A 26,306-nucleotide genomic window follows, 5' to 3' on the forward strand; every position below is an offset into this window, starting at 1 on the left:
TGATTTAGCTTGAGCTTTGAATAAATTTGTCAATAACTATTTATAGAGAAAAATGAATTAAATTTATATTATTATAAGTTAAAATTAACTTGCGTATAAGTTATCCTAAAAAATACTTGTGTATAAGTTAACTTATAGAAATTTTCTCCTTGATATATTGAAATGATTTTAATTTGAGAAAATTTTATTCATTTTACCATTTTATTTATTTTAATCTCGAATTTAAATTGAAAAGTTCATCCAAACTCTAGTTGTTAAATTTTGTTAGCTTTATCCTTAGATCATGTAATATTATTTATTTGCATAAAAAATATCATTTGTAAATTTACATGTGAAGTTAAAAAGATTTTTTAAAAAAATTTAAGGTGAAAGACTATCTTTAAATCGATTGGACTATATATAAATCTTGTCTAAAATAATACTTTTATATTAGCGAATTTGATCTTCAAACTTTAAAAGAGTAAGTGGATGTAGTTGTTTCTCTTCGAGAATTCATCATATCTTTTGAAATATAAGAGAAATTAAATCTTGAGGACCAAATTTATTCATATGAAAGTAGAAAGACTTTGAACATATTTGATCAAAAGTATAAGAATTTAAAGTGTTTTTTTTCCTCTTTCAAAATGTATTCTTAAAACAAAATCAAATCTTTTTTATATAATTATTTTTATCCTTAAAAATTGAAGAAAAAAAGTACTAATAAGCAATAACTAATAAGATTTATATAATGATCTCTAACTAGACCAATGAAACAATTTTTTTGAATCATTATTTCAGTTACTCTATTTTTCTGTCACTCCTAAACTAAAGTAAAAACAAATCACAATTGGACTCATAAATATATAATTATATTAAATATTTTCAGAGGAAGAATTTGTGATTCATAATAATTCCAGAAAATTTCAGTGGGATCTCAAGGGATATGTGTGATCTATCATAAAAGAAAAGAAAAAAACTGAACTACCGACTTGGAAGGGATTTGTTGGAGAATTCCTTTGAACTTGTTTATTTTGTTTTGGGAGTTGCTAGGTGCACCAAGCATTATTGCTGGTGCATCCAACAACTTTTGAAATTGCCGAAATTACCCCTACTGCCTGCTGTCGCTGATGCTTCTTCTTTCTCTCTTTTCATGAACAGTGCCGCCATGAACAGTGCTTCCATTTACTGCACCCAGCATCCGGCTTTTATAAATGGCACAATGTTTCCATTTGCGCATTGTCTCCTTCTTTTCTCTCTTCGGTGCGCAGTGCTTCCTTCCTTGCAATCGGTTTGGTTCGATGAACGGTTAGCTATGAAGCCTAGATACGAGATACGATATGACACAGATACGAAGATACGACAAATTTTTAAAATTAAAGATACGATACGTCTTGAATACGTTAATAAAATATATAAAAAGTTATATATAGTTTCAGATTTTTTTTTCCTAGAACAGTTAGATTTTTCATTGGAATAGCTTCAAATTCATATTAAAAAATAAAACATGAAAAATCAAGACATAATATCAATGTTGCCTAGACTAGAAAATGATATGAAGCTTGAGATTTAGAATTCTGATATGAAGCTGCATGTTCAAAACAGAAGTAAAAATATGAAAAATGTGAACACAAAAGGAAGCAATTCATGGAAAAAAAAGCAAGAACAAAGTAAAAAAAAACAAACAGAGGATACACAACACAAAAACTTATTTCAGAAATAGAATTTAGAAACCAAATCATTATCATGTCATGATTTTTAATTGCATTTCATAACACTGATAACAACAATTGTGCCTCCATTCCATTACAACATAGTAGTATACATAATATATAGTTAATCAAGTAATCTAATATAAATTTGCCAAATTCATGGCAGGATAGCCAATTTACCCACTTGATTCATTCCACCTTGTAGCTCAATTCAGCAGCAAGTCATTACTTGATACATATTCAATTCACAATTAATTCAACCCCATATGATACATATTCAACTTTGTAAAACAACAAATAACATAAATCATCATCAAATCAAGAAAACCTAAGGTTTATAACATGAGCAATAGCTGCACCATTAACACCCAAATGGAAAACAAACATGAATAAAGGATCCAATGCTATGTTGGTTACATCTCCTGTCACTAGACAAAACCAGAGAAAGAATCATTAGAATCAGAAAATGACAGGATATTGCAGACTCAATGAGTACCAACTAAATCTGATTTTTGACAGGACATTTTCACCTATGTTTGACCATAAAATGATACCTTCATGTGGTATTAATTCTTTTAATTTAGAATTCATAGTTGGACCTGCTTCCAAGCAATCACTCTTCTCTTTTGTAGGACAGGCTCCATTAAGGGCGTCTTCCTCAGCCACAAAAGAGATAGTGACACTGGCAAATTGTGAGACTATAATACCATATCAATTAGTCAACAAAAATAAACAAATTGTGAGATTGAATCACATCAAACGCTTTTAATACTTTGATCATTCATTCATTTGTCATTAATTTATAGCTTTCATATAATGATCACAATTTACAAAAAGACATACTTGTGACATAAGCAAAAAATACAGTTTCTACCCTATTTCACATAAAAAAATACAGCTTTCATATAAGTATTGGCTTTATACAATAGCCTATATCAAAGTATCATTACTAGTTAGAAATTACTAAATTATTGTCAAACTCTAATTGTTTCATTTTCTTCTCCTCCATTGCCATCATCTAAGAAAAGCATAGCTTCTAAATCTGGCTCATCAAGAGATAAATCTGTCATTTCAAGAACTCCAGCACTATCATCAAGTGGATCATGTACATCTCCATTAATGTCCCACAATCTTGTCTCTCCTTTTTTATACCCTTCCTCTTTTCTAGACAAAAGCCTAAGATTAGAGTGCACAAAAACCAAATCTTTAGCCTTCTTTGGATCCATTTTGTTTCTCTTCAAAGAATGAATAAAAGAGTATGTACTCCAATTCCTCTCACAGCATGAGGAAGAACATGGTTGCACTAGAAGCTTTAAAGCAACCTTTTGGAGTATAGGTGTAGAGGATCCATGCATCACCCACCAAGTTTTTGAATCTAATGCCCATCTATCCTCAATTATATCAAATGAACCAAAGTCACCCGCACAAGATGAGAATTTAGAGAATTCTTCATAAACTTTTGTCCTAACATTAACATTTGGAAAATATCTCTTAAGACATTTATTCCTTTGGCTAGAAAGTTCATCATCTCTATGAGGAGGAACCCTATTTGGAACCTCATTAAGCCAATTATCACTATAGTACCTATAAAAAAAATATATGTATACATTTTAGTCATACTATGGTTGAGAAAGAGCTAAGCTAAGCCATACACATTATTGAAAAATTGATATAAAAATATTACCTTGGATTTAGAGAATGAGCTAAGCAATGAAGTGGATTACAACTCTTACTCCACCTAGAATTAAGTATTTCATGAATAACTTCAAAGAAAGTAGAAACTTCATTTTCTAGCACTTCATCATGCCTATAGATGGTTGTCTTCACCTTTTCTATCATAGAATCCCACATTTCATACACTAAGTGAAGATTAGAAGCATTGGTGTCACATATTCTAATCATGCTATATATAGGATCCATGAAAGAAAGGATGTAATCAACTTTATCCCACCATATATCATTCAAAATCAACTCTTTTACATGTGCAGCTTTTCTGACATCATCTTCTCTATAACTATTCCATTGATCACTAATGACCATATTTTGCAAACAACGTTTCAACAATTTTAATCTTTTTAACATGACTATCATAGAGGCAAAACGAGTTTCAGCAATTGAAAGCAATTTAAGAGATGAAAACTCATTAAAAATTGCTAATCTCATTGAATGAGTCATGATGAAAACCTTGATAAAAGAAGCATCGCCAATTACTTCAGCAATCCACCCACCTTCATTGAAGACATTCTCATTACCATCAACATTCTTTGCAGCACAAATGTTTTTCACTCCAAGATTCAAAGTATGAACCACACAAGGGGTCCAAAAAATATGAGGAAATTCAACTTCTATCAATAACCCAGCTGCCTTACAAACATAAGCATTATCAGTTATGACTTGGACTACACTTTGTGGCCCTACCTCCTTGATTACATCCTTTAATAAGTCAAACATGTAATGTTTGTCCTTGTACTCCTTGGACCCATCAATGGCCTTTAAAAACATAGGTCCTTCTTCAGATATAGCCATGAAGTTTATCAAAGGTCTTATTTGAGCATCTGTCCAACCATCTACAACCAATGTAACTCCTTTTAAACTCCACAAAGATTTGATAGGTTGAAGCAACCTTTCAATATAAGACCTCTCTTGCTGTAAAAGACTAGTTCTCAATGCGTTATAACTAGGAGGAAGAAACCCACTTAGATTACAGTTAGCAGCAAATGAATAAGAACTAACAAAATATGGATTTCTAGCAAGATGGAATGACAAGCTGGCAGAATAAAACATCCTTGCTATCTCTGCTCTAAGATGATTCCTATCCTCAATATTAAATGCACTCTCTATATTGCTTGATTTTCTTCTTTTTGGTGGTAATGTTGGTGGTGTTGGAGTCCTTTTGTCAGTAGGTAAAGGAACATTCTTAGACTTTAATATGCTTTCAGCCTCTTCACAAACCCTCCTCAAATAAACCAAATATGCATCAGTAACTTTCGGACAAGTATCAATTCCACTACCACAAATTCTGAGCAAATGTGCTTTAACCCTAGAGTATGAACTTTTGACAACTTTTTCACAAAAATTACAACTCCACAACCTATTACCACCCCCATCTCCTATCTTTTCCTTTATTGTAACAAATGACCACAGTGGAGCATGGTCATCTTGATATTCTGAAGATGCAAACATTTCTGTTATACGAGACATCTTTCACGGCACATCAAACACACCCACAAACAAGAAACAACAATGATGGGAATCGATGATGACGAGAATCGACGACAACAAGAGTGCTTGCAGAACTGCCAATGAAGAGAGCTGTTGAAGAAGAACCCGCCGTCGAGAATAAGGCGCCGTTGAAGATGGCTTGCAAAACCATCAACGAGGAAGAAGAACCACGTCGATGCAGAACAGAATCACTTTGCAGCTTTGTTTTCAGTTGTCACGTAGGGTGGAGAAGAAAAGAAAATGGGTTTGAGCTTCGTAAGCATGGAGAAGAAGAGAAGCAAATGGGTTTTGTCAAATAATAAAGCTTATGCGTTTAAAAATCATAAAAAAAAGGGTTAAACCTGGTAGCTGTATCCAAGCCGTATTGGAGTCGTATTGAAGCCGTGTCTAGCCTTAGGAAGCCATATCTAAGCCGTATCCCAGCCGTATCTTGTATTTTAAAAAATAAAAATAAAAATAAAAAATTGGATACTCCTAGGATACGTATCCGGCCGTATCCGTGGAGTATCGGTATCGGATACGGGTGCGACACCGACACTTTTCCATTTTTCACGTATTCGGGCTTCACAGACGGTTAGGTTGGGTGAAGGTGAAGGTGCATTCTGGTGTTTGGTGTTGCGGTGATCGTCAGTGGCATACGGCATATGAGGTATGCAGTGTTGGGTGCGTTCTGGTGTACGACAGATCGCGCAAATCAAGTTGATCCGTAAGAAGTTTACGGATCAACTTGATCCGCATGTATATTTCATTGCCTCAGATCAAGTTGCCTGTTACGGATCAAGTTGATTCGCAAGACTTTTGCGGATCAACTTGATCCGCAAGCCTTTTGCGGATCAACTTGATCCGTAAATGACTTATGGATCAACTTGATCCGCAAAAGACTTACGGATCAACTTGATCTGTAACAAACTCTATTTTTTAAAATTTTAAAGTTTAATTTTGTTTTTGAATTATTACTTTGTTTGTATTCTCATTTTTTATTTGAATTGTTTATACGTGTAGAATGAAATAGGATTTTGGCTTTTTACTAATGATGTATAGTTTTGTATGTTATGTGTAGTTCGGTTATGTGTTCTATGTTTGTGTTGAAATTCTTGATTGAATTATGTTTTGGACCTTGGATTATAACAGGATGATAATGTTATGTATTGGTATTTGAAAATGCTTACAGTTCTTTATATATTTATAAAAAATCGATTCCTAAACCTGGGATAGTTCCAAAATAGCTCAGGACTGTGATCAATCGTAAAGTCTTTTAGACATATGTGGTTGTTAAAATTTATAGTGAGCATTCATTTAAAATGAACTAAATATACTTAAGCATTTGTTATGTCTTTTTCTATGCAGATGTCTGGCAATTAAAAAGATTTTGTATGCTACTGATACAAAGGAAACTGCATTATATTAAGTTCAGGATTTCCTTAACCAAACTATGGAGCAGAAAGTGAGAGCCGTTACTCCCAGGAGTAGCTTCTGTGAAGCCTGATTGTTTACTTCCAAAACTGAAGTAGAAAGTGAAGGCCGATTATTCCCAAAAGCCTTCTGTGATGACGAGACTGATAATCCTTCCCTATGACATGGTTGTAGCTGTGTGGTGCTCTTGTTTGCTTCATGTAAGCCTGGATGGATAATCAAAGGATATTCTCGCTGATCTTTCCAATAAATGGAGCTAATCTCACCCTCCACTTTCACCTTTTCAAGAAGAATCTTTCTGTGAACGTTGCTTTAAAATGGATGTTGTGCAGGCCTGCTGTATAAATTAGCTGCAGGCACCTGAATACTCTTGTGAGGTGTGAAATATTATTTCTGATTCAAAATGAGTCAGCTGCTTTGTCCAATTTTGCTTTGATGTGAAATCATCCTGAATTGAATTCTTCTATAAATCTGCAAAGTCTGTATCCCCCATACCCTGTACCTGTACATTTTTTTCCGTGTTACATGAGTGTATCTAGAGTAATGATGACAGTATCTGTACAAAACTAAGTAATAGTTGGAAGTTCATAATAGTTTTTTGATGTGATATAGTTCATATAGGATTTGTACACGATCATGATTAGATCATTGAATATTCACTAATGCCAACAAAAGTGTATAGCAGAATTATCCTATCAGATATGATCAAAGGAATAGCTTCAGTTGCAGATGTTCAAAGAAGTTTATTTACATTACACTGGACGATGACAGTATCTGTACCTGTACATTTTTTTCCGTGTTACATGAGTGTATCTATGATAGGATGATGACAGTATCAGTACAAAACTAAGTGATAGTTGGAAGTTCATAATAGTTTTTTGATGTGATATAGTTCATATAGGATTTGTGCACGATCATGATTAGATCATTGAACATTCACTAATGCCAACAAAAGTGTATAGCAGAATTATCCTATCAGATATGATCAAAGTAATAGCTTCAGTTGCAGATGTTCAAAGAAGTTTATTTACATTAAACTGGACGATTTTGTATTTGAGCTCTGTTCTTGAAACGTTGCATAGTTCAAATTTTATTTTCTAAGGAATTTGCAAATGAAGAAAAATCGTCTACTTCATTTTATAATTGAATAAAATTCAATTGAAGCAATTGGTCCGCTTTTCTTCTTGGACTAGAGCAAGCTTTTACCATTCCATATCAAACAAACCACCAAGTTCAATGAGAACTTAAATTGGAATTGCAGATTGTCTATCTCTATCATCATGGATTTAAACCCAAGTGATGCTGTTATCATAAGCGTAAAATAACAAGTCAACCCTTGTGAGCACCAAGTCGGTAATTTAATTATTTTTTGCATAAATTTGATCCTTTCTAATGCAAGGTAATCATTAGTTTAAATTAATGTTTATTGATATTTCATGGTGAGCCCTAATAGGCTTGATCTGGCATTACATAGTGAGTTAGTGACCCAATAGCTTTATATAGTAGTCTCATTTATTAAGAGAGGACTAACAGTACCAACACTAACGATAGATAAAATCTCATGATCCTTAAAATATTAAATGTGTATCTCATTCCATATCCTCACCCTACAAATTAAGAATAGCAACATAACGATCTTAGGATAGGTAATCGTTATCACCCGATACATGCACTCTTTATCACATACATTCCCAAGCTATAACTCCCAAGCTAATTTCTTGTACAAATATTTTGAAATACTCATGCTAACTTGAGTTTGGGTCAACATATTTGAAGGACCTTAATTGTGAACCCACCAAATAAATAGTTAATTTTTTAAAATCCATAAATATCACACCATATCTCTCGTGTTAAGGGATAAGGAATAAATAAAAGGGATAAAGGAATAAAATCCTCCAAGATTCTCCTTAATTTCTAAATTAAAGGATTACAACAAGAAATTACTCGTAAGTATTACGTAATAAAATATACCTTAACCTTCCAAAATATCAAACCTGCATTACAAATTTACAATATGTCTTTTCACATCTATCGAAGAATTAATTGATGTATAAAATATTTAGAAGATCATTATAGTGTCGCGGGTATGAAGTATCTTTTCAATAAAACATTTCTTTAGAACATTATTATCATCAATCACCTATTTTTATGGTTTTGTCAAGGCGTAGAAATGTTAGCGTAGAACACTGTTGAAAGCAAACTCAAAAGCCTTTCTTTATGCAATCTCCGTGCACGACCCTCTTAGCTCAGAGGCATGGAATATACGAATTACACGCATATTCAACTGTTAATAAGAGTTTTGATTTTTGTTAGTACGTAGACATCATTTTCTCAATATTCATGCATCAATACTCTAACTTGTCTTGTGAATGAACAAAATACACGTTTCTTTTGTGCTTGGACCGGTAGACTCTCTACGTTAGCCTTCATCATCATCACGATATTATTAATTATTCTATTCCCAAAAACATATATATTGATACTTTCTAATTTTTTTTAACAATCATAACACAAGTGATAACAACTTATGTCCCTTAATCAAATGATTTAGAGTTTGAATCATGATTGATCATTGAATATGAAATAAATTATGTTAGAAAGAGATTACTCATCTTGTATACGTTCATGATCCCTGACAAAGAGATTAGTCACACTTTCGATGAAAACTACTTCTATCAATAATAAATGACAAACAAAAATCTCCAATTTCAAATCTTTGAAATTGAAAACAAATTTAATTTTCAATTTTTAACTCACATCTATCTTTGAAAAATACATCAATTTCCTTTTATTAATTTGTTGTATTGTCTCTATGTCAACCGCTTTTAACTTAAAGGATTGTTTTTATTTATTTATTTATTCTTTGATTTGATTGAAGTATGTATATTGTTTTATATCTAATTGACTAGAAGGTTTACTTAACAACTTTTGGCGGAGATTTCAAGGGTTTTTTTTTATTATTTTAAATATGTAGAGTGAAAGCGTTATATAAAAAAATATAGGGAAAAATATATAACAGAATTTTCATCAATCGTTAATTAGGTGCTGAATGAAAATTAAAAGGTATATTATCAAAATCAAAATCAGCAAAATTTAGAAGTATTTTAAGGATTAGTGATGAAGAGTTTAAGTAATTGCATGAAGTATAATGCTTCTCTGGTACAAAATACAACGTAATTTTTAAACTACCTACGTATTGGTCTAGGAGATGGTTCATCCCATTTTGCAGGGGTTGCTTTTATTTTTATGCATGTCCCACTTTTTTTTTATATATAAATAGCTAAATCCCACAATTTTTTTTATTGAACATCGTGGAAAGAGGAGATTCAAATCAAAGAATAAATGTCTTGGTCCAAAAGGATAGGAAGAAAGAAGATAGGGTTTGGGTAATACCAAGTAAAGCACAATAACATTTGAAACCAAAACACAAAAGCAAGAAATTAGATAATGTGATTATGCTAATTAATCCCTTTTGAATCCAGAATTCGGCGCCGTTTGCTTAGCGCGATTCGAGGCCCATTTTGGTAACCCTCCGAATGGCGCCATTCACGCCTCTTCTTTTCATGTCAATTTTGACAAAAAGAGAATAACAATTAACCGATGAGAGAAATATTAGGGACTTTGCTCTTTTGATTTCTGGAATTGACTTAACTTTTACAAACAGTTTCCCCAAACAGGTTTTAGGGGCTCCAATTTTATCCATTTGAGAACACATGCGTTTGTTATGATGGGATACGAGCTAATCACATGAGGAACATAATGAGAGGATTAGGTCATGTGTGTTTTGAAAACTTTGAAGCTGTTGGCCCTACATTGTCATGTGGTCCTATCATGTTTAAGATGTGATATAATGGTCTCTTCATGTTTGTATTTATTTTTCAAAAGTAATGCTAAATGATACTAAGTGACAAGTGTTATTTTACTACTCCTTCCGTCTTTAAATCTAAGATTAATTTAATTAATTCATATTTTTTAAAAAAAATTGCTTAATATAATTAGTAGTATTAAATTTTTTAATAATTTATATTATTTTATCAAAATTATCTTTAGGTTTAATAGGATTCATAATCTCTCTTTTTCCACTTAGTTGCTTTCACACCTAATATGTATTAATCTTCTTATCTAATTTATATAAGAAAGATAATGAATTTGCCTTTTAAATATATTGCATTTATTGTAAAGAAAGAAAGAGTATTTGAGAAAAAATAATTAATACAAAAGACAACTTAAAAAGAGTTTTATAAAAATGGAGAAATAAAATTGAAAAAAGAGTTTATATTTAGGGACAGAAGAAGTATTATTGTTATTTTGATTTTATTAAGTCTTTATATAATAAAAAAGGAAGTTTTTGTGTAATTTTTATGATTCAAATTAGAGACATTTTAGATAATTATTTTTAATTTTATTTTCCATTTATTTAATAAATTCTACTATTAATTACTACAGCATTTAATATGCAGTGGATTTTTATGTACATTTTATACAATATGTTATTTTTATTTTTCTAATTATTAGGTGTTGGGAGAAAAATAATAGATTTTAATTATTTTAATATTGAATATTTTAATTTGTGCACTCATTTATTAGTGATTATGAAATTATTCATTACATTTATGAGTTTTATTATTTTTAAGAAAAAAATCATATGAAAAACTAAATAAAAATATTTTTTTAACTATTAATTGTTTCTAATTTTCAAAATAAGAAAATTCAAAATAAAATAATATTTATAATTATAAGTGTTTAAATTCGTGCTCTCATTTACCATATATATAAATTATTTTAAAAAATAAACATATCATATTCAAAATTAACATAAATAAAATTTATTTCTATTGGTCTTCAATTTTTTTTAAATAGTCAAAGTTAAAATAAAATAATTTTTTTATCATTTAATGTAAAAAAATCTCCCAAAACTAGGACTACTTTAGATATTTCCTTCTTAATTATTTTATTTCTCATTAAGGGGACCTTTGCTGGGATAGAAATTTTTAGTTTCTTGGGAAGTTTAGGCCCTGTTTAGAGTGGTTTTTAGTTTCAAAATTTTAAAAATAACAATCAATTTTTAGTTTTACTTTCAAAAAAATTTAAACTAGTTTTTAAAATATTAGTTTCAAAATAAACTCATTTTAAAACTTTCATTGTGTATTAAAATTATTTTAAGAGTATTTTTGTATGATGTTGATGATGACGATGATGGTGGTGGTATTGTCGGCAACAACAACATTGGTAGAATTGCTAGTGGTGATGGTGACAATAGTGGTAGCGGCGACATTGGTGATGGTAGTAATGCCGGTAGTAATGGTGATAATAGTAGTAATAATGACGATGGTAGTGATAATGACAGTGATAATGGTGATGTAATGGTGGAAATGATGAAGGTAGTATTGGTGATGGTGGAGGTGGTGATAACGATACTAGTGGTGCTGGTGACGATGGTGGTAATATCAGTGTTTGTGGTGACAATGACGATGGTGGAGGTGACATTGGTGGTGATGGTGATGCTGGTGGTGATAGTGGTGGTAGTAAGGATAGTAATGGTGGCAATAATGTTGGTGATGGCGGTGTTGGTAGCCAATGATGTTGGTGATTACAATGGTGTGGTGGTGCTAGTGACAAAAGTGGTGTTGGTGGTGGTGATGATGAACGAAAAGTGTCATTAAGTAATGTGAAAATGTGTGTTTTCTAAAACTAAAAATCAAATTCACAAAACATTTTTTTACTTTGAAAATGAGTGTAAAAGTATTTTGAAAATGATTTAAAAAATATTTCAACTCCATTTTTGCCAAATGCATTTTGTTTTAAAAATTACATTTGAAAACCAAAAACCAAAAAGCTCACAACCATCCCCCAAGTGGCCAATTTCCATGTTTGGTATTCATTTTAAAAAATTAACATTCTTGGGAAAGGATGTTTCCCAAGAATGTTTTTTAAATAGTTTTGCATGAAAACTTTCTCATGAGGAAGTGAAAAATCTTATTTTCCGAAGTTTAATTTTTCTTTTACTATAGTAAAAATATCATATTACTCTTATTACATTAAAGTAAATGATAAAAATATCACTTAACTCTTTGATTCCTAGGATTCATGATCCTCGGACATAAAAAAATTTCTCCCCTACCAAACAACACCTAAGAGTTTAATGTTTATTTCTCTAATAATATAAAACAATTTTACATTGTCATCCAATCACATTTAAATTACTTTAAGATAATTATCTTAAAAGTTAACATACTTATTATACATAATAGGTTGTGATTAGATGTTTTTATAAAGCTTTTACACTATTGTTAGCATATAAACCTTTTTCTTTTTAATAAATTGTGTTAATTTGAAGAATATTTAATAGATATATAGCTAGTTTTTAATACATACAAAATATTTTATTTTTGTTATTGGTGAGAGGATAAGTAGTTTTAATATCTATGTATTTCAATTTGTGCATTCATTTGTTAGTTATTGTGAATTTGTTTATTAGATTTTGAATTTTAATTGTATTTAATAATAATATCATATTCAAAAAAATATTTTTTAAAATAAAGTATTGTTTGAAGAATTTTTTTTTCCAAATGTAAATGTTAATTATTGTTTAATGGGTAATTGAAAAGTCTTCATTATTATAATTAATGTATTTTATTTTCAACAGTTATTTAATTTGTTTTTAGAAATCGGAGACTTTTTTATAATCTACATTTTATTGTTTAATGAGTCATTGAAAAGTCTTCATTATCATAATTAATACATTCTATTTTTAATACTAAATATTTACTCCTAATGAATTTCAATCGTTGAGAAATCTTCAGAAGTTTATATTTAATATTTACTAAAAATGAATTGTTTCACTTATTATTTTTAAAAATCACTTTAAAAATCATATTTAAAACATGTTTTGAATCTCATTTAAATTTGTGTCCTATACTCATCAAAGTGAAAGTTAATGAAAGTAGCTTTAAAATGGATCTACATTAAAGACGTAAGAAACATAAAACCAAACACACATTGTAGTTTTTAATTAGTTGATATTATATAATAAAAAAATTACACTCAGGTTTTTAAAATTATTTAGCAAAAACATTGTAATTTTATACGAACTACATTTTGATACGAGTTTTGGCAAAACTGAAATTTACCAATTGTGTGTTTTAAGATAAAGGTATTAGAGAGAAATTAAATTTAGCCAAACGCGTTTAATAACATCACAACACGAAACTTGTTTTTGTATTCTTAAGCATTCCCGTTACACTATTTTGTGTGTGCATCCATATCATTGTAATAAATCACGTGACCAAAACTAAATACCGTATCTGATTCTCTTTGTTTAATTGTTTCACCAATCCAAAAGGAAGTAAATAACACAGGGAAATAATAATTAACCTGGAATAATTAAAATTTACAAGATATTCATTCAATTTTCAGCGAAAATTTTGTCACCATAACTTCAAAAACAAAGATTAATGACCCAACCCCAATAAAGCACGACCAAATTGGTGACAATACAGGGATAGTTACAAAAACCGTTTCAAACTGTCTTATAGTAGTAAATGTGGCAATGATGCTTGCAACTTACTCGCCCTTTTAAAATCTCCATGCAAAAGATTTTTCAAATTCCCAATTGAAGGGTTAAGGAAGTCAATAAAACAGTGTTCTTATTTTATTATGTCTCTTTGGTTTGGTCATTGAAAAGCCTTGAATTACGCCAAAGTGATTGATTCTCCTTATCTTATTATAAAAAGGGCAGCATATAACTCATTTGCTTCAACCAACAAGTCATAAACAAATTCCATAGCAAAGCACTTTATTGCTTCAACCAACAACAAAAGTAGCAAAAAGTGAGCATGGGAAATTCCTTGGTCACATTGTTCCTCCTCACATTGTTGTTGTTTGTGGGCAATGTTCAATGCAACCCAAACTACAGAGAAGCATTGGCTAAATCCTTGTTGTTTTTTCAAGGGCAGAGGTCAGGGAGGCTTTCTTCTGACCAACAAATCAAATGGAGATCAAATTCTGGCCTCTTTGATGGTCGCCTAGCCAATGTAACAATCTCCTTTTTCCCTTTTATCTTTTGTTTTTATCATTTTTTTTTCATTTTGTTTTGTTGTGTTTGCTTGTTTTAACTCAACAAAATGAGGGAGCATACCATCTTAACCGTTTTTCTTTATCCATGGACAATGAGTTTCGGTGCACTAAGAGTATCCATTGAAACTTTTATATTCGTACATATCCTAATTGTTGGTTATATGCATGGTCAAAGGGGGCATTAGAATGGTCTTGTTTTTGCTGAATTTGTTACTACTTGTAGGTTTTAGTAGTGAAATTTTAATTAAAGTTTCACTAAAAGGGCATCTCCTTGTTGATTTAAAACTCTTCTACTCTGCTTTGATTATAGTTTCTTTAGTCTTTTCTTTTTGTTCGATTATTAGAAGTGTTGAGTCTATTTTATCATTGCCATTGTTTTGGTTTAAAGTCAAATATTTCCTTGGAGCAAATTTTTATTGGCATGAGTTTGTTTTCATTGACTTTATACTGTTGTAACATAATAAGGTAAAGGACTATTAGAAAAAACTGATTTATTTTTTTGAAAAAATAATTGTTTGTTTTTAACCATTTCCCACTTTTTTTTTTTGACAAATTAAAAAAAATGTCTTTAAAAAAAGAGTTGGACCAATCACGATATAAGTCAACTGCTTTAATGATGCCGAAAATTGAGTATTCATTCTTTTCCTTTGTTTTTTAAAATTGGAAACATCATACAATCATTCCTTCACTCAAATCTTGGAGTGCATTTGTCTATTTCAGTTTTACAAGTTCCAAGTCCTTATCTAACCATTACTGTAAAAAAAAAAGTCCTTATCTAACCTTTCAAGTAAAGCAAGTTATAAACAATAAAATGCTTGAATGAAATCAGTTGATTAATTGGGTTGAAGATGACCTTTCAAACAAAAAACTACCTTCTCACTTGTTTTTTTTAACCTTATGATGAATATCTCATTAGTCAAAAGTGTCCAGGTGAGTCACATGGTTATAATTATCTTGTCAAAGGTGTACTTAGAAATTGGTCAATAGTTATTAGAATTAATTTTTATCCCGTTATCCAATTGTGAATTGCTATATAATTGAAACTGTTGACTTTTATAATTACTTCAAAAACTATATATCTTAAATAATCTTTAATTAGTTGATATTATGAAATTTCTTACATTAAAAGTGTATCATAATTAGACTTATAATTATTATCTTAACATTTGTCTGTGATGATACGACGTATAATTAATCAATTCTAAAAGTCTTTATAAGAAAAGCATCACTTAGAGGAAATATAAAATTGGTTGAGTAGTTAAAAAATGGAGAAAAGAGAAGGAATAAATATAAAACTAACAAACTAACAACTTTTCGATAAAAAAGAAAATGCATCAGTTACATTACATAGCCAAACTTTGTATGGCAGGTGGATTTAAGTGGAGGGTACTATGACGCAGGAGACAATGTGAAATTCAACTTTCCAATGGCCTACACCACTACCATGCTGTCATGGGCCACAATTGAATATGGGAAGAGAATGGGACCCCAAATCAAAGAGGCAAGAGCTGCAATTCGTTGGGCCACGGACTACCTCCTCAAGTGTGCCACATCCACACCTGGTAGGCTCTATGTTGGTGTTGGAGACCCAAATGTGGACCACAAATGCTGGGAGAGGCCAGAGGACATGGACACTGTCAGAACTGTCTATTGGGTCTCTCCCAGTAACCCTGGCTCTGATGTGGCTGCTGAAACCGCTGCTGCACTTGCTGCTGCATCTATTGTTTTCAGAAGGGTTGACCCAACATACTCTAACAAGTTGTTAAGAACTGCCCAACAGGTCTACCACTTTGCTTTGCAGTATCAAGGTTCTTATAGTGATTCACTTGGATCAGCTGTTTGCCCATTTTATTGCTCATATTCAGGTTTCAAGGTAAATCCATTTTCTACTACTAGTGCTTTCAGTCAAAATTGTGTGGTTTGGTTGGCATGTAGTATTAAGAGAAAAATAAGAATTTAATTTTTATGCAGCGTCAAAATAAAATATTGGTTTAAATACTTTTTTCGTCTCTGCAATTTAATGTTTTTTATTTTAATTTTTGCAAAATGTATTTGTTTTGTTTGCAGGAACAAAAAAAGTACTTTGACCTAAAATATTTTATAATGTCAATCAAATATCAATCAGAAATCATAAAATATCAAATATCAATCAAATACTTTTAAAATAATTGTTGTAAAAATCAACAAACTTATCAAATATAACATTGACAAATTGTGATTGAATGACACAATTAAGAACATATGCACTATCAGTGCATAAGATTATTTACTTGGAAAATAATGTGTTGTCTTAATAAGCTTAATTTATTTTCAGGATGAGCTATTGTGGGGAGCTGCATGGCTTTTCAGAGCAACAAATGCTGTTTTCTACTATAATTTGGTGAAGTCCTTGGGAGCTGATGATCAGCCAGATATCTTCAGCTGGGACAACAAATATGCTGGTGCACACGTCCTTCTCTCCAGGGTATATCTATCATATTGTTCATGTGCCAGAATTGAAAAATATGAAGAGTCAACTTGTTTGTATGATGTTAATTTGACTCGGTGGGTTTATTTTTTTATTGTTACTGCAGAGAGCATTGCTGAATGGTGATAAGAATTTTGATCAATACAAGCAAGAAGCTGAGAATTTTATGTGCAAGATTCTGCCCAACTCTCCCTCTTCAAGCACACAATATACACAAGGTAAAGGCAACATCCCTACTGAGTTTTCAAAACACAGTTGGGCTAATCTAAGTCATGCACTATTAATTTACAAGAGAATATGACAAATATTTGCATCCACAATCAATAAATATACTTTGAAGTGCTTTAAAAGTATTATAAAAGGCACTATTTATGTGGTACTTTTATTTATGGGCAGGGGGACTCATGTACAAGCTTCCTGAAAGTAACCTCCAGTATGTGACATCTATAACATTCTTGCTTACAACCTATTCAAAGTATATGTCAGCTACAAAGCACACATTTAACTGCGGCAATGTCTTGGTAACTACAAACACCTTGAGGAGCATTGCTAAAAGACAGGTAAGTCGCATTACTTGTACCATTGTAAGTTCAATATTCACTACTTCTCTTTTGTCTATTCCATGGTTGACCAAAAAAATATTGTAAAATTTCAGGTTGATTACATATTAGGTGCAAACCCATTAAGAATGTCTTACATGGTAGGCTATGGTCCATACTTTCCCAAGAGAGTTCACCACAGAGGATCTTCCTTGCCTTCAATAGAAGCTCATCCACAAACCATAGGCTGCGATGGAGGTTTCAACCCGTTTTTCCATTCAATGAATCCTAATCCTAACATATTGGTTGGAGCCATAGTCGGAGGTCCAAACCAAAATGACGGATTTCCAGATGACCGCAGTGATTACAGTCATTCTGAGCCTGCAACTTACATCAATGGTGCTTTTGTTGGACCTTTGGCATACTTTGCCGGTATCCACTAATGTTTGATTCACCTAAATTGGAAGGTTAAGTAGAATTTGGTTATCAAGTGTAGATGTTATCTTATCTGCACCCAACAAAGGGAGGTCTACCAAGCCAAAAAGCAGATGGTGGAGTGGACTTTAAAGTTAGTGGTGCTCAGCCCTTTGACACAAAAATGTAACTTATAGTAATTATTATTATCCAACATATTTACTGTGCTTTATGCTACATGATGAATCACCTACCCGACTATTTATCTCTTTCAAGGTAATATCTCAAATGCATCAGATCCTTTTAAGGAACTATGTGCCAGTGGAATGAAAAAGAAATAATAAATATAAAGATGAAGAGAGAAGTTAACAACAGTTAAGGGAAAAAGAAATTGAAAATTTCTAAGAAACAGGCATAACAAATAAAGGAATTATGATAATTTTCTAATCATCAAATACCAGAAAAAGTGCACCAAGCACCTCGTAGATGCTCACTCTTTCAGAAATATTTTATTTTACTTTTACACTTTTATTAAAACAAATTATATTATCATTTATATTTATATTTAGTCTAAAACTCAGAATAATGTTTCCCAATAAAACTTGCAAACATTAATTTCATTGGAAATTTGGAATAACCTGAAAATGTTTCTCAGTCAAAAACAAATCCAAAGGAATTGTGACAGCTAGTACAAGTTCTTTTATAAAAAGATTAAAAAAAAAAAAACCAATGTCAGAGCATCCACCATAAGTGGCTTTTAGTGCTTCATCTGTTTTTACTTTTGCCCATCCAAACACACTTTTATGGATAAATTGCTCTCTATCTAAGAAAAAGTCAACCAAAGAGGCTCCTGAGATCATCACTGTTAACAAAATCTAAAAATGATTTGTTCAGCTCCATAGAATCAATATTGAATAAATTATAAATTATTCTTATACAAGGAAAAGGCTATATTTTGGATAGTAACGCAGCTAGCTCCTCATCAGACACCTTAACTTCAACATAAGATCCCAAAGATGCAGCAAGTCTAGCAGCTAATTGATGTTTACACTGGAACAAACCCACACAGTGCAAATTGTATACTTGAGTACTAGAGTAATAAGAATGTTAATAATCAACTGAATATGATGAAACAAGTATATGGCCTTACACAAAGCTGTTCACCTCTGTTGACAACATCATAGAAGAATGAATAACAAGCGCAAAAGTTTTCAGCAAAACAAAGATACTGGTCTTTTCTTTGGGATTCACCTGTAACCTAAACAAGTGGAGAATGAAAACATAATCCATATCATACAAATGAAGGGTTCCTTAGATTCTCAAAAGTCAAAACATTCATTATTTAAACATAAAAAATTGACACTGTATCCAATTATCTATTACTTTTTATCTTTTTCATATACATATATCTCAAAAATATTCTCCTAGAATCAAAGAGGACAACAAAAGTTGTCCCACTTTAGTTGTCCAACAACCTTTTTCCCTCTCAATACTCTAATGTAAACCAGAGACAATATTTGCTTGTCAACTTTTAGCATATATAAATAATCTCAACTCTAAATTTTTTCACAGCTCAAATTTTACACCCACCTTGCATCTTTCTATATTTCTCCCTTCCCTAGTACTAACATGAACAATCAGATTTATCACTTTTTCCCCCCTTTTTATCTTCCTATCTCTCTTTTCTGAGCCAGTAGGGTGTGTAAAAAATGATTTTTGAAATCATATATTGGATTTTTAAGACACATTCTATCTATTCAATGCAATGGAAGAGAGGTCGAAAGGTGAAACCTGAAAGATAAACCTTCCACTGGGGTGAGCAGATATCTTGCTGACACCTCTTAGGTCAACAATTCTAGTGGCTCCCTCAAAGTTCTTGCCAAACAAGAAATGCAAACTGTTTTATTTGACATGGAGGCCAAAACACAGAACTTCAATTGAAACACAATGTAATGTATGACAATATAATGATTTGACAAGAACACAAGGGAATAGGAAGCAATTTACTTACCTCCAAAGATGATCATCATTCACTTTATAACATGAAAATAAGAGGGTCTTGGGTCACAGGCCAATAATCAATAATTCAAACTAATTGCAATCAACAAGATTTATGCCATAATTTTTTTTTTTTGTAATATCAATGATTGCTACACAATTCAACCACATTGCGCAGCATTTATACTCAAATTTCTGTAATGTCAAGGATTGCTACGAAATTACAACATTTAAAACCTTAATTCGAAGTATAGAATGTTACTTACCTGTGTGTGTAGATTCAATTTCCTTCCATATTGTCTCTGCTACCACACTGCTTGCACTCATTCTGTATTTACTGAAAATATAACAAAATTCTATAATTTTCAGTAATCAAACAAAAATATAATAATACAATAAAATGGTTTACTTATTTTTTTTCTGTATTAATTGATTAATGATAACAAGAAGAAGAAATCTCACTTTTAGTAATGAGACAACCAACCAAACCAAGACCAATTCCGAATCTGCAATCTTTGTTTTTTTTTTTTTTTGTTTCCGTATCAGAGAAAAGGTAAAGGAATGAAAGTAGGAAAATAAAGTTGGGACGATGTAGTATATTTGCTGGCTTTGCTAATTGCAGTCACTTTTTATTTTCTTCCCAATCCGTAATGCATTTGCATTATGGATTAACCAATCCGTACCTATATCTCGGAGGTAACGAGGTGAAGTTGCACGCGAATCTGGTGTGCAGAGGGCTTGCGCGCGCGGCGGAGGGAGGTGGCAGCGGTCGCGTGTGCAGATCTTGGTGATGCGTAGGTGACTACGTCGCACGATTGAAGATGTCAATGGTTGGGTGACGCGCGTGGATCTAGTGGAAGGAGGTGGCAGTGCGACAAGGAGGGAAGGGGGGGTGAGTGGTGGTGGTCGCACGCGGTGAAGGTTTAGGGAGGAGGTGGTCAGAGAGAGGAAGCTAGGTTTTTGCTTGGAAGAAGAAGGGTAAAAAGGAAATATTAGAAAATTTGAGGTGCATCAAGCAAAAATGGGTGCGTTAAGTAATTACCTAAGATACCGGGATGAAAAAAGAAAAATAGAATTATAGCATAAATCTTGTTGATCGCATAAATTTTAAATGTATACATTGTTACAATTTATTGAAAATGATCCATTTTTGCTGAATGTTATATCATATTTAAAGATTTTTTATATTTTATTTTCAATAAATTTTAATCAATTATCTTGAAGGATTATGTTAATTCAATAATCAATAGACACTTGGATGGAATTATGCTATATTGGGGCAGTCACGTTGAGCTGATTATTAATTTATGTTTTGACAATAAGATTGTTTTTAGTTGAAAATAATTTTTATTCTAAACTCTCTCAATGTGTCTAATAATAGTAAAACCGATCCAAACAGTTTATATTGATTTATTTATGTATTTGAATCAAAATCAAATCGAATTGATCAAAATTATTCATGTATGGATCGAGTCACAGTTTTAGATTTACAGATCCGATAACTCATTGACCTGATCCGTAAACCAATAATTAAAATATAAATTTTATTATATATACATATATATATATATATATATATATATATATATTTATGTATTAAAAATTAAAAAAAAACAATTTAGCAATCATGGAAGGTGTGATATTGTGTTATTTCTTTTAGTGAAACAAATCTGGTTGCAGCAAAATTAATTCCAAGACATTAGTTCATAGGAAATATGTTTAGTTTCATCCTCATCTTATTTTTTTTATTTTAGTTTCGTCTACTGTTCTCGTTTTACTTTCATCCTTTAAATTAGTATCTACGTTAGACCAACTTGATCCTTTAAACTTTTTATGAATTTTATTTTTCAATAAAAATATCAAATATACAAAATAAAATAATTATAATATTTTCACTATTTTTATTTTTAATTGCAAAATTATTTAAAATGTTTTCCTATTAAAAGTAAATATAAATATAATAACTTTTTTTTGTTAATCAAACATGTCCTTATTTTTTTCTTATATGATTTTGAAAACTAATTAAAAAAAAAAAGAGGAATACAAAGTGTTACCCACAATTAAGTTTTCATGTTATAAAAAAAATAAGAAAATGGGATAAATAAAATTTAGTATGAAAAAATAATTAAATAATAAATTATTTATTCACTCTTTTACTTATCATTATTTTAAAATATATAAAAGTTATCAAACATGAATATATTATAATTCTTCTTATTTCTTTCGCTTAATCAACTTGATCACTCATCACTTTAAGTTTAAATGATATATAAAATTATATATATATATATATATATATATATATATATATATATATATATATATATATATGTATATTGCTAAATTTATCTTTACCATCAAATAAATCATTGCCATTGTCAAAAGGAAAATTTAGTCAAGAGAGGATTGGAAAAAATAAGTGAAATTAATTTTTGCAAAAATATATTTTTTATTATTCTTCTGAAGTTTTAAACTTATTTTTCAAAATAATAAAAAATATTACTCTCCCCACATAATTTGTTTCGTGTAATGTATATAAACACGCAATAGTTTTAAGTAATAAGAGATTATTCTTAATTCAAGGAAGATATATGGTCCCTAGGAATGCCTACAATGAGCCGGTGGAGAGTGAAAGTGCGTGGAATAATATAACTGTAACAGAAATAAGACAACGAACTTAACTAAACTAATTGATAACAACCCTTATACTAATTAATTAACAAACAAGTTTGAGTAGAATAATATCCATGGTTGAACACTAAGTCAAAGGAGAAACATACGATAAATCAAGCACGTGGCAACGTAAAACTTATTTTGATGATAAAGCTCTCCCAATATTTATACGTGAAGGGACCTTATTCACTACACCATATTGGTTATGCTTTACTTAGAAAATTCTCAAGTCAGACACCAACAAGATGCATATTGCGTGTCTCCCCATCACTTTCTTGTTATTGTCCCAATTATGAGGGAGCTTTGAATAAACAAACAAAAGGACATGTTAGCCACCAGCTTCTTCCACTCGGAGAAAAGGCTTTTGGAAGACCACAACCTCTTCATTCACAATAGAAAGCTTGCATTTTCACTATCAAAGAAGAAGAAGCACGAAAAATAATCTTCAGCGGACCAAAGTAGAATGTCCAAATCCCATGCCATTTCATTCATTTTACTTATTTTCCTCCTTATCTAATTAGTACATATGTTGTCCATTCACATTCGCACATAACTATGTGCACTATTATTTTATCTCCTTTTCCATTTTCAATTGTTTGTTGATGATTGTCTAGGGTTTGTATGTGTTCCATGCTCTCCTTCAATCCTCATAGGTTGGTGAGTACAGGCGTGACCATATATAGGATTAAACTTCAAAATATGTAATTCACAAGAATTTAAATCTATTAAATAATTAGATTTTAAATCCTTGCAATGCACTAGTTTGATTAAATTATATATTTTTTTATATTTATATTTAGTATTTATATAAAAAATGCACATAAATTAATAAAATTAGTTTATAAAATATATAGTAGTATATTGATTATAATTATAATGCAATATGAACTTTAAATGTTTTCTCTATGATCTTTTTCTCATTTTTTATCTCTCATTCTTATCTACAGATACAAGTTCTTTCTAATAATCGTCTAAACCTTCAAAGTTTTTATGTAGGACACTGTTTGCTACAAGAGAAAGAGACATGAATAAGAATGTATAATAATCTCTTACCTCCATTAAAATTTTGTTGTGATTAACTAAGTTAGGAAAATCTGAGACAATTAAATCAAAATCATATTCTTTTTTAAAAGAACACTCAAAACATGTTCCCTTCATTGAATAAAAATGTACAAGAGATTTTAAAACTGTTATTAAAAAATATTGAGAAATGCATTGGAGTATTGATGTGTACCATGCATCAAAATTTATATATAATGTTCATTTCTTACTGAAAATAAGTCATTTATGAATTTTATATGAAAAATTGTGTAAGTATGATTTAGTCTCTTTTTCATTTCAAAAAAATCAAGATCAAATGAATATTCATTATATATCTTTCTAAATTAATAATCAAGTAATATAAAAAAATTAATAATCAAGTAATTATTTAGTTATTTTCTAAAACAATGTTTAGGAAATAAATAAATAAATAATTTTGTTTCAATAATTCAGCCTTTTGATAAAAAGTGAGAACCTCACTCTACAAATTGTTTATTCTAATATCCTTTTGCTTTCAACTTGAAGAGTAAATTACACTACTAATTAATGAACAAAGTTAGAATATACAACTTTAAGAGTGACACTCTCTCATTGTTGTGACTCTTTTAATTAGACATTGTAGCAACCTACCCTACGATGGGGTGCGAAAGGCGAAAAGAAAAGATGCGTCTTCCAAAAAGAAAACGTGTGGAAGTCGTCACCGATGTTTATTCAAGGAAAACGTTAGAAAAACTAAAAGAAGGTCTGCGAATTTTAAAAATAAGGATTTGAGAGTTGTTTACGCATGGGGAAGGTATTAGCACCCCACGCGCCCGCCATAAGGGACGACAGCCTTTAATCGAGTGTGCGTGACGTGACTTCAAAATTATGTATTTTCCCTTTTTATGTTTCTTTATTTTTTTGGAGTCGACAATGGGGTGTCTTTGCTTCTATGTATCCTCAAGTACGATGAGGAATTCAGACCTACATAGTTCTTTAAAGTAAGAAAGTTTATGTGTTGAATTGGTTTTATGCTTTTGAAAGATTCATTTTAACCAACAAAAACAAAAAGGTCGTTAAGGCATTGGACCTTGAACGATCTCAAGTGACTTTTGATGGAGAGAAATTCGGTTATGAGTTGGTTTTATTTTGGTTTTGTTTATTAACTTTCAATCTCTTTAAAGACAACTTTATGGCACTAGTGATCGATTAAGATTAAACTTTACAAAAAATGAGATTATCGATGATAGATGGAGAAGATGAATGTGCACATAATAACAAGGGGGATCCCTAAGGATACATAGATCACATTCAATCCTTAAAAATAAAACTAACCGACTATCGCACGAAGAACACAGAACAAGAAACGACGTAGGGAATGATCACGCTCACGATTCGGTAGCGCCTCAGCTTCGTTTCCTCTTCTTTCTTCTTCTTCTTTCTCTTTTTCTTCTTCTTCCCTCTCAATTCTCTCAAGTGCTGAACCTTCCAACCCCTTAAACCCCCCATCATGGCTATTTATAGAGAAAAAACCATTTTGGGGCGGTTGAAGCTCGCCTAGGCAAGCTGAAGCTTAGCCCTGAAGTAATGAGCTCGCCCAGGCGAGCTGATTGCTTAGCCATGAAGCTATTTCATGGCCCAGGCGAGCCAGATGCTAGCCTGGGCGAGCTGGGGTCTAGGAAAATAAAAAAGATCCTTTTGCCCCCTTCCTTGGTATCCTTTTGTATTCTTGATCGAAACACTGAGTGATTCCTTGCTTCACGCTATAACTGGTGTCAAACACCATAATTCAACTAGCAAAAATCAAAATATCAGCGAACGATAGTCCCCGGACGAAACTAGGGTCTGACAGTTGCCTCTCTTTACTTATCTTTTATTGAAAATGAAAAGGTAAGTAAAGATAAGGGCACTAATTTCATTTGAGCGATCTTGCTATTTGATCGGACACCAGAGAAAACAAAGGAAGTGAAACCTGCAAAAAAACAAACGGATATTGACATTGAAGTATTGAAAGCATCAAGCAAAAGACGTTGTAGTCTTGTAAAATATGAGACCGAAGATATTGAAATCTTTGTAAAAGATTGAAGACATTGAAGTATTTGGAAATGTAAAAGACTGAAGACATTGAAGTCTTTTAAATGTAAAAGACTGAAGACATTGAAGTCTTTGGAAATGTAAAAGACTGAAGACATTGAAGTCTTTTAAATGTAAAAGACTGGAGACATTGAAGTCTTTGAAAATGTAAAAGACTAAAGACATTGAAGTCTTTGGAAATGTAAAAGACTATAGACATTGAAATCTTTGGAAATGTAAAAGACTGCAGATATTGAAGTCTTTGGAAATGTAAAAGACTGAAGACATTAAAGTCTTTTAAATGTAAAAGACTAAAGACATTAAAGTCTTTGAAAATGTAAAAGACTACATGCATTGAAGTCTCTGGAAATCTAAAAGACTTAAGACATTGAAGTCTTTGAAATGTAAAAGACAGAAGACATTGAAGTCTTTGAAAACTTTCACTAAAATGTGAACATGCTTGGTAAAGAAATCAAACCCCCCCAAACCGGTCAGAACAACACACATTTTTTCCAAAAATAATGCGACGAATGAGGAATGAAAGCACAAAGATAGAATTTCTTATAACCAAAAATGAGATTAAGATGTTTTGCATTTCGTTTCTAAAGAAGCATTAGAAGAAACACTGGATTCAATCAAATAGAGGAAAACCACTCAATGGTGTATAAAACTTCAAACGGGCAAGTGTTTCATCTCAATTCCAAATCACAGATACGTCATAAA

At 31.2% G+C, this 26,306-nt stretch overlaps 3 protein-coding genes across 6 annotated transcripts; 1 reads left to right on the forward strand and 2 right to left on the reverse strand.

Moving 5' to 3' along the window:
- Window positions 1–2,006: 2,006 nt before the first annotated feature.
- On the reverse strand, window positions 2,007–4,889 carry LOC113001407 (uncharacterized). Its single transcript, XM_026128097.1, has 4 exons — window positions 3,373–4,889; window positions 2,701–3,272; window positions 2,288–2,386; window positions 2,007–2,116 (listed from the first exon to the last, which is right to left on the reverse strand). The coding sequence occupies exons 1-4, from the start codon at window positions 4,887–4,889 to the stop codon at window positions 2,007–2,009; spliced, it is 2,298 nt and encodes a 765-aa protein (XP_025983882.1).
- A 9,184-nt stretch (window positions 4,890–14,073) lies between these two features.
- LOC100788283 (endoglucanase 9) lies at window positions 14,074–18,056 on the forward strand. Its single transcript, XM_003522777.5, has 6 exons — window positions 14,074–14,356; window positions 15,769–16,272; window positions 16,714–16,863; window positions 16,973–17,084; window positions 17,263–17,426; window positions 17,522–18,056. Exons 1-6 carry the CDS (start codon window positions 14,159–14,161, stop codon window positions 17,846–17,848), a joined length of 1,455 nt encoding a protein of 484 aa, XP_003522825.1. The 5' UTR covers window positions 14,074–14,158; the 3' UTR covers window positions 17,849–18,056.
- A 648-nt stretch (window positions 18,057–18,704) lies between these two features.
- On the reverse strand, window positions 18,705–20,799 carry LOC100815736 (zinc finger SWIM domain-containing protein 7). Of its 4 annotated transcripts, XM_006578280.4 has the most exons (7): window positions 20,501–20,799; window positions 20,280–20,330; window positions 20,084–20,154; window positions 19,831–19,852; window positions 19,611–19,716; window positions 18,970–19,077; window positions 18,705–18,869 (listed from the first exon to the last, which is right to left on the reverse strand). In XM_006578280.4, the coding sequence occupies exons 3-7, from the start codon at window positions 20,142–20,144 to the stop codon at window positions 18,768–18,770; spliced, it is 399 nt and encodes a 132-aa protein (XP_006578343.1). In that variant the 5' UTR covers window positions 20,145–20,154; window positions 20,280–20,330; window positions 20,501–20,799; the 3' UTR covers window positions 18,705–18,767. The 4 variants fall into 4 exon arrangements, with proteins under 4 accessions (XP_006578343.1, XP_003523843.1, XP_014630097.1 ...); XM_003523795.5 differs by lacking the exon at window positions 20,280–20,330; XM_014774611.3 differs by lacking the exon at window positions 20,501–20,799 and having other exon boundaries at window positions 18,984–19,070; window positions 20,280–20,468.
- Between the last annotated feature and the right edge of the window lie 5,507 nt (window positions 20,800–26,306).

Source organism: Glycine max, chromosome 4, assembly GCF_000004515.6.
Source record: "Glycine max cultivar Williams 82 chromosome 4, Glycine_max_v4.0, whole genome shotgun sequence".
NCBI classification, from domain to species: Eukaryota; Viridiplantae; Streptophyta; class Magnoliopsida; order Fabales; family Fabaceae; genus Glycine; species Glycine max.

Bases quoted from the DNA above. Each gene is read 5' to 3' on its own strand.
- LOC113001407 (XM_026128097.1), bottom strand. From the start codon at position 4,889: ATGTCTCGTATAACAGAAATGTTTGCATCTTCAGAATATCAAGATGAC. The intron at 2,387-2,700 runs GCAATGGAGGAG...ATGGTATTATAG, and splicing joins TATGCTTTTCTTAGATGATG to TCTCACAATTTGCCAGTGTC. The intron at 2,117-2,287 runs GTCCAACTATGA...GGTTTTGTCTAG, and splicing joins GAGTGATTGCTTGGAAGCAG to TGACAGGAGATGTAACCAAC.
- LOC100788283 (XM_003522777.5), top strand. From the start codon at position 14,159: ATGGGAAATTCCTTGGTCACATTGTTCCTCCTCACATTGTTGTTGTTT. The intron at 14,357-15,768 runs GTAACAATCTCC...TTTGTATGGCAG, and splicing joins TTGATGGTCGCCTAGCCAAT to GTGGATTTAAGTGGAGGGTA. The intron at 17,427-17,521 runs GTAAGTCGCATT...GTAAAATTTCAG, and splicing joins GGAGCATTGCTAAAAGACAG to GTTGATTACATATTAGGTGC.
- LOC100815736 (XM_003523795.5), bottom strand. From the start codon at position 20,144: ATGAGTGCAAGCAGTGTGGTAGCAGAGACAATATGGAAGGAAATTGAA. The intron at 19,853-20,083 runs GTAAGTAACATT...CATGTTATAAAG, and splicing joins AATTGAATCTACACACACAG to TGAATGATGATCATCTTTGG. The intron at 19,078-19,610 runs GTTTCACCTTTC...CCACTTGTTTAG, and splicing joins GTGGAAGGTTTATCTTTCAG to GTTACAGGTGAATCCCAAAG.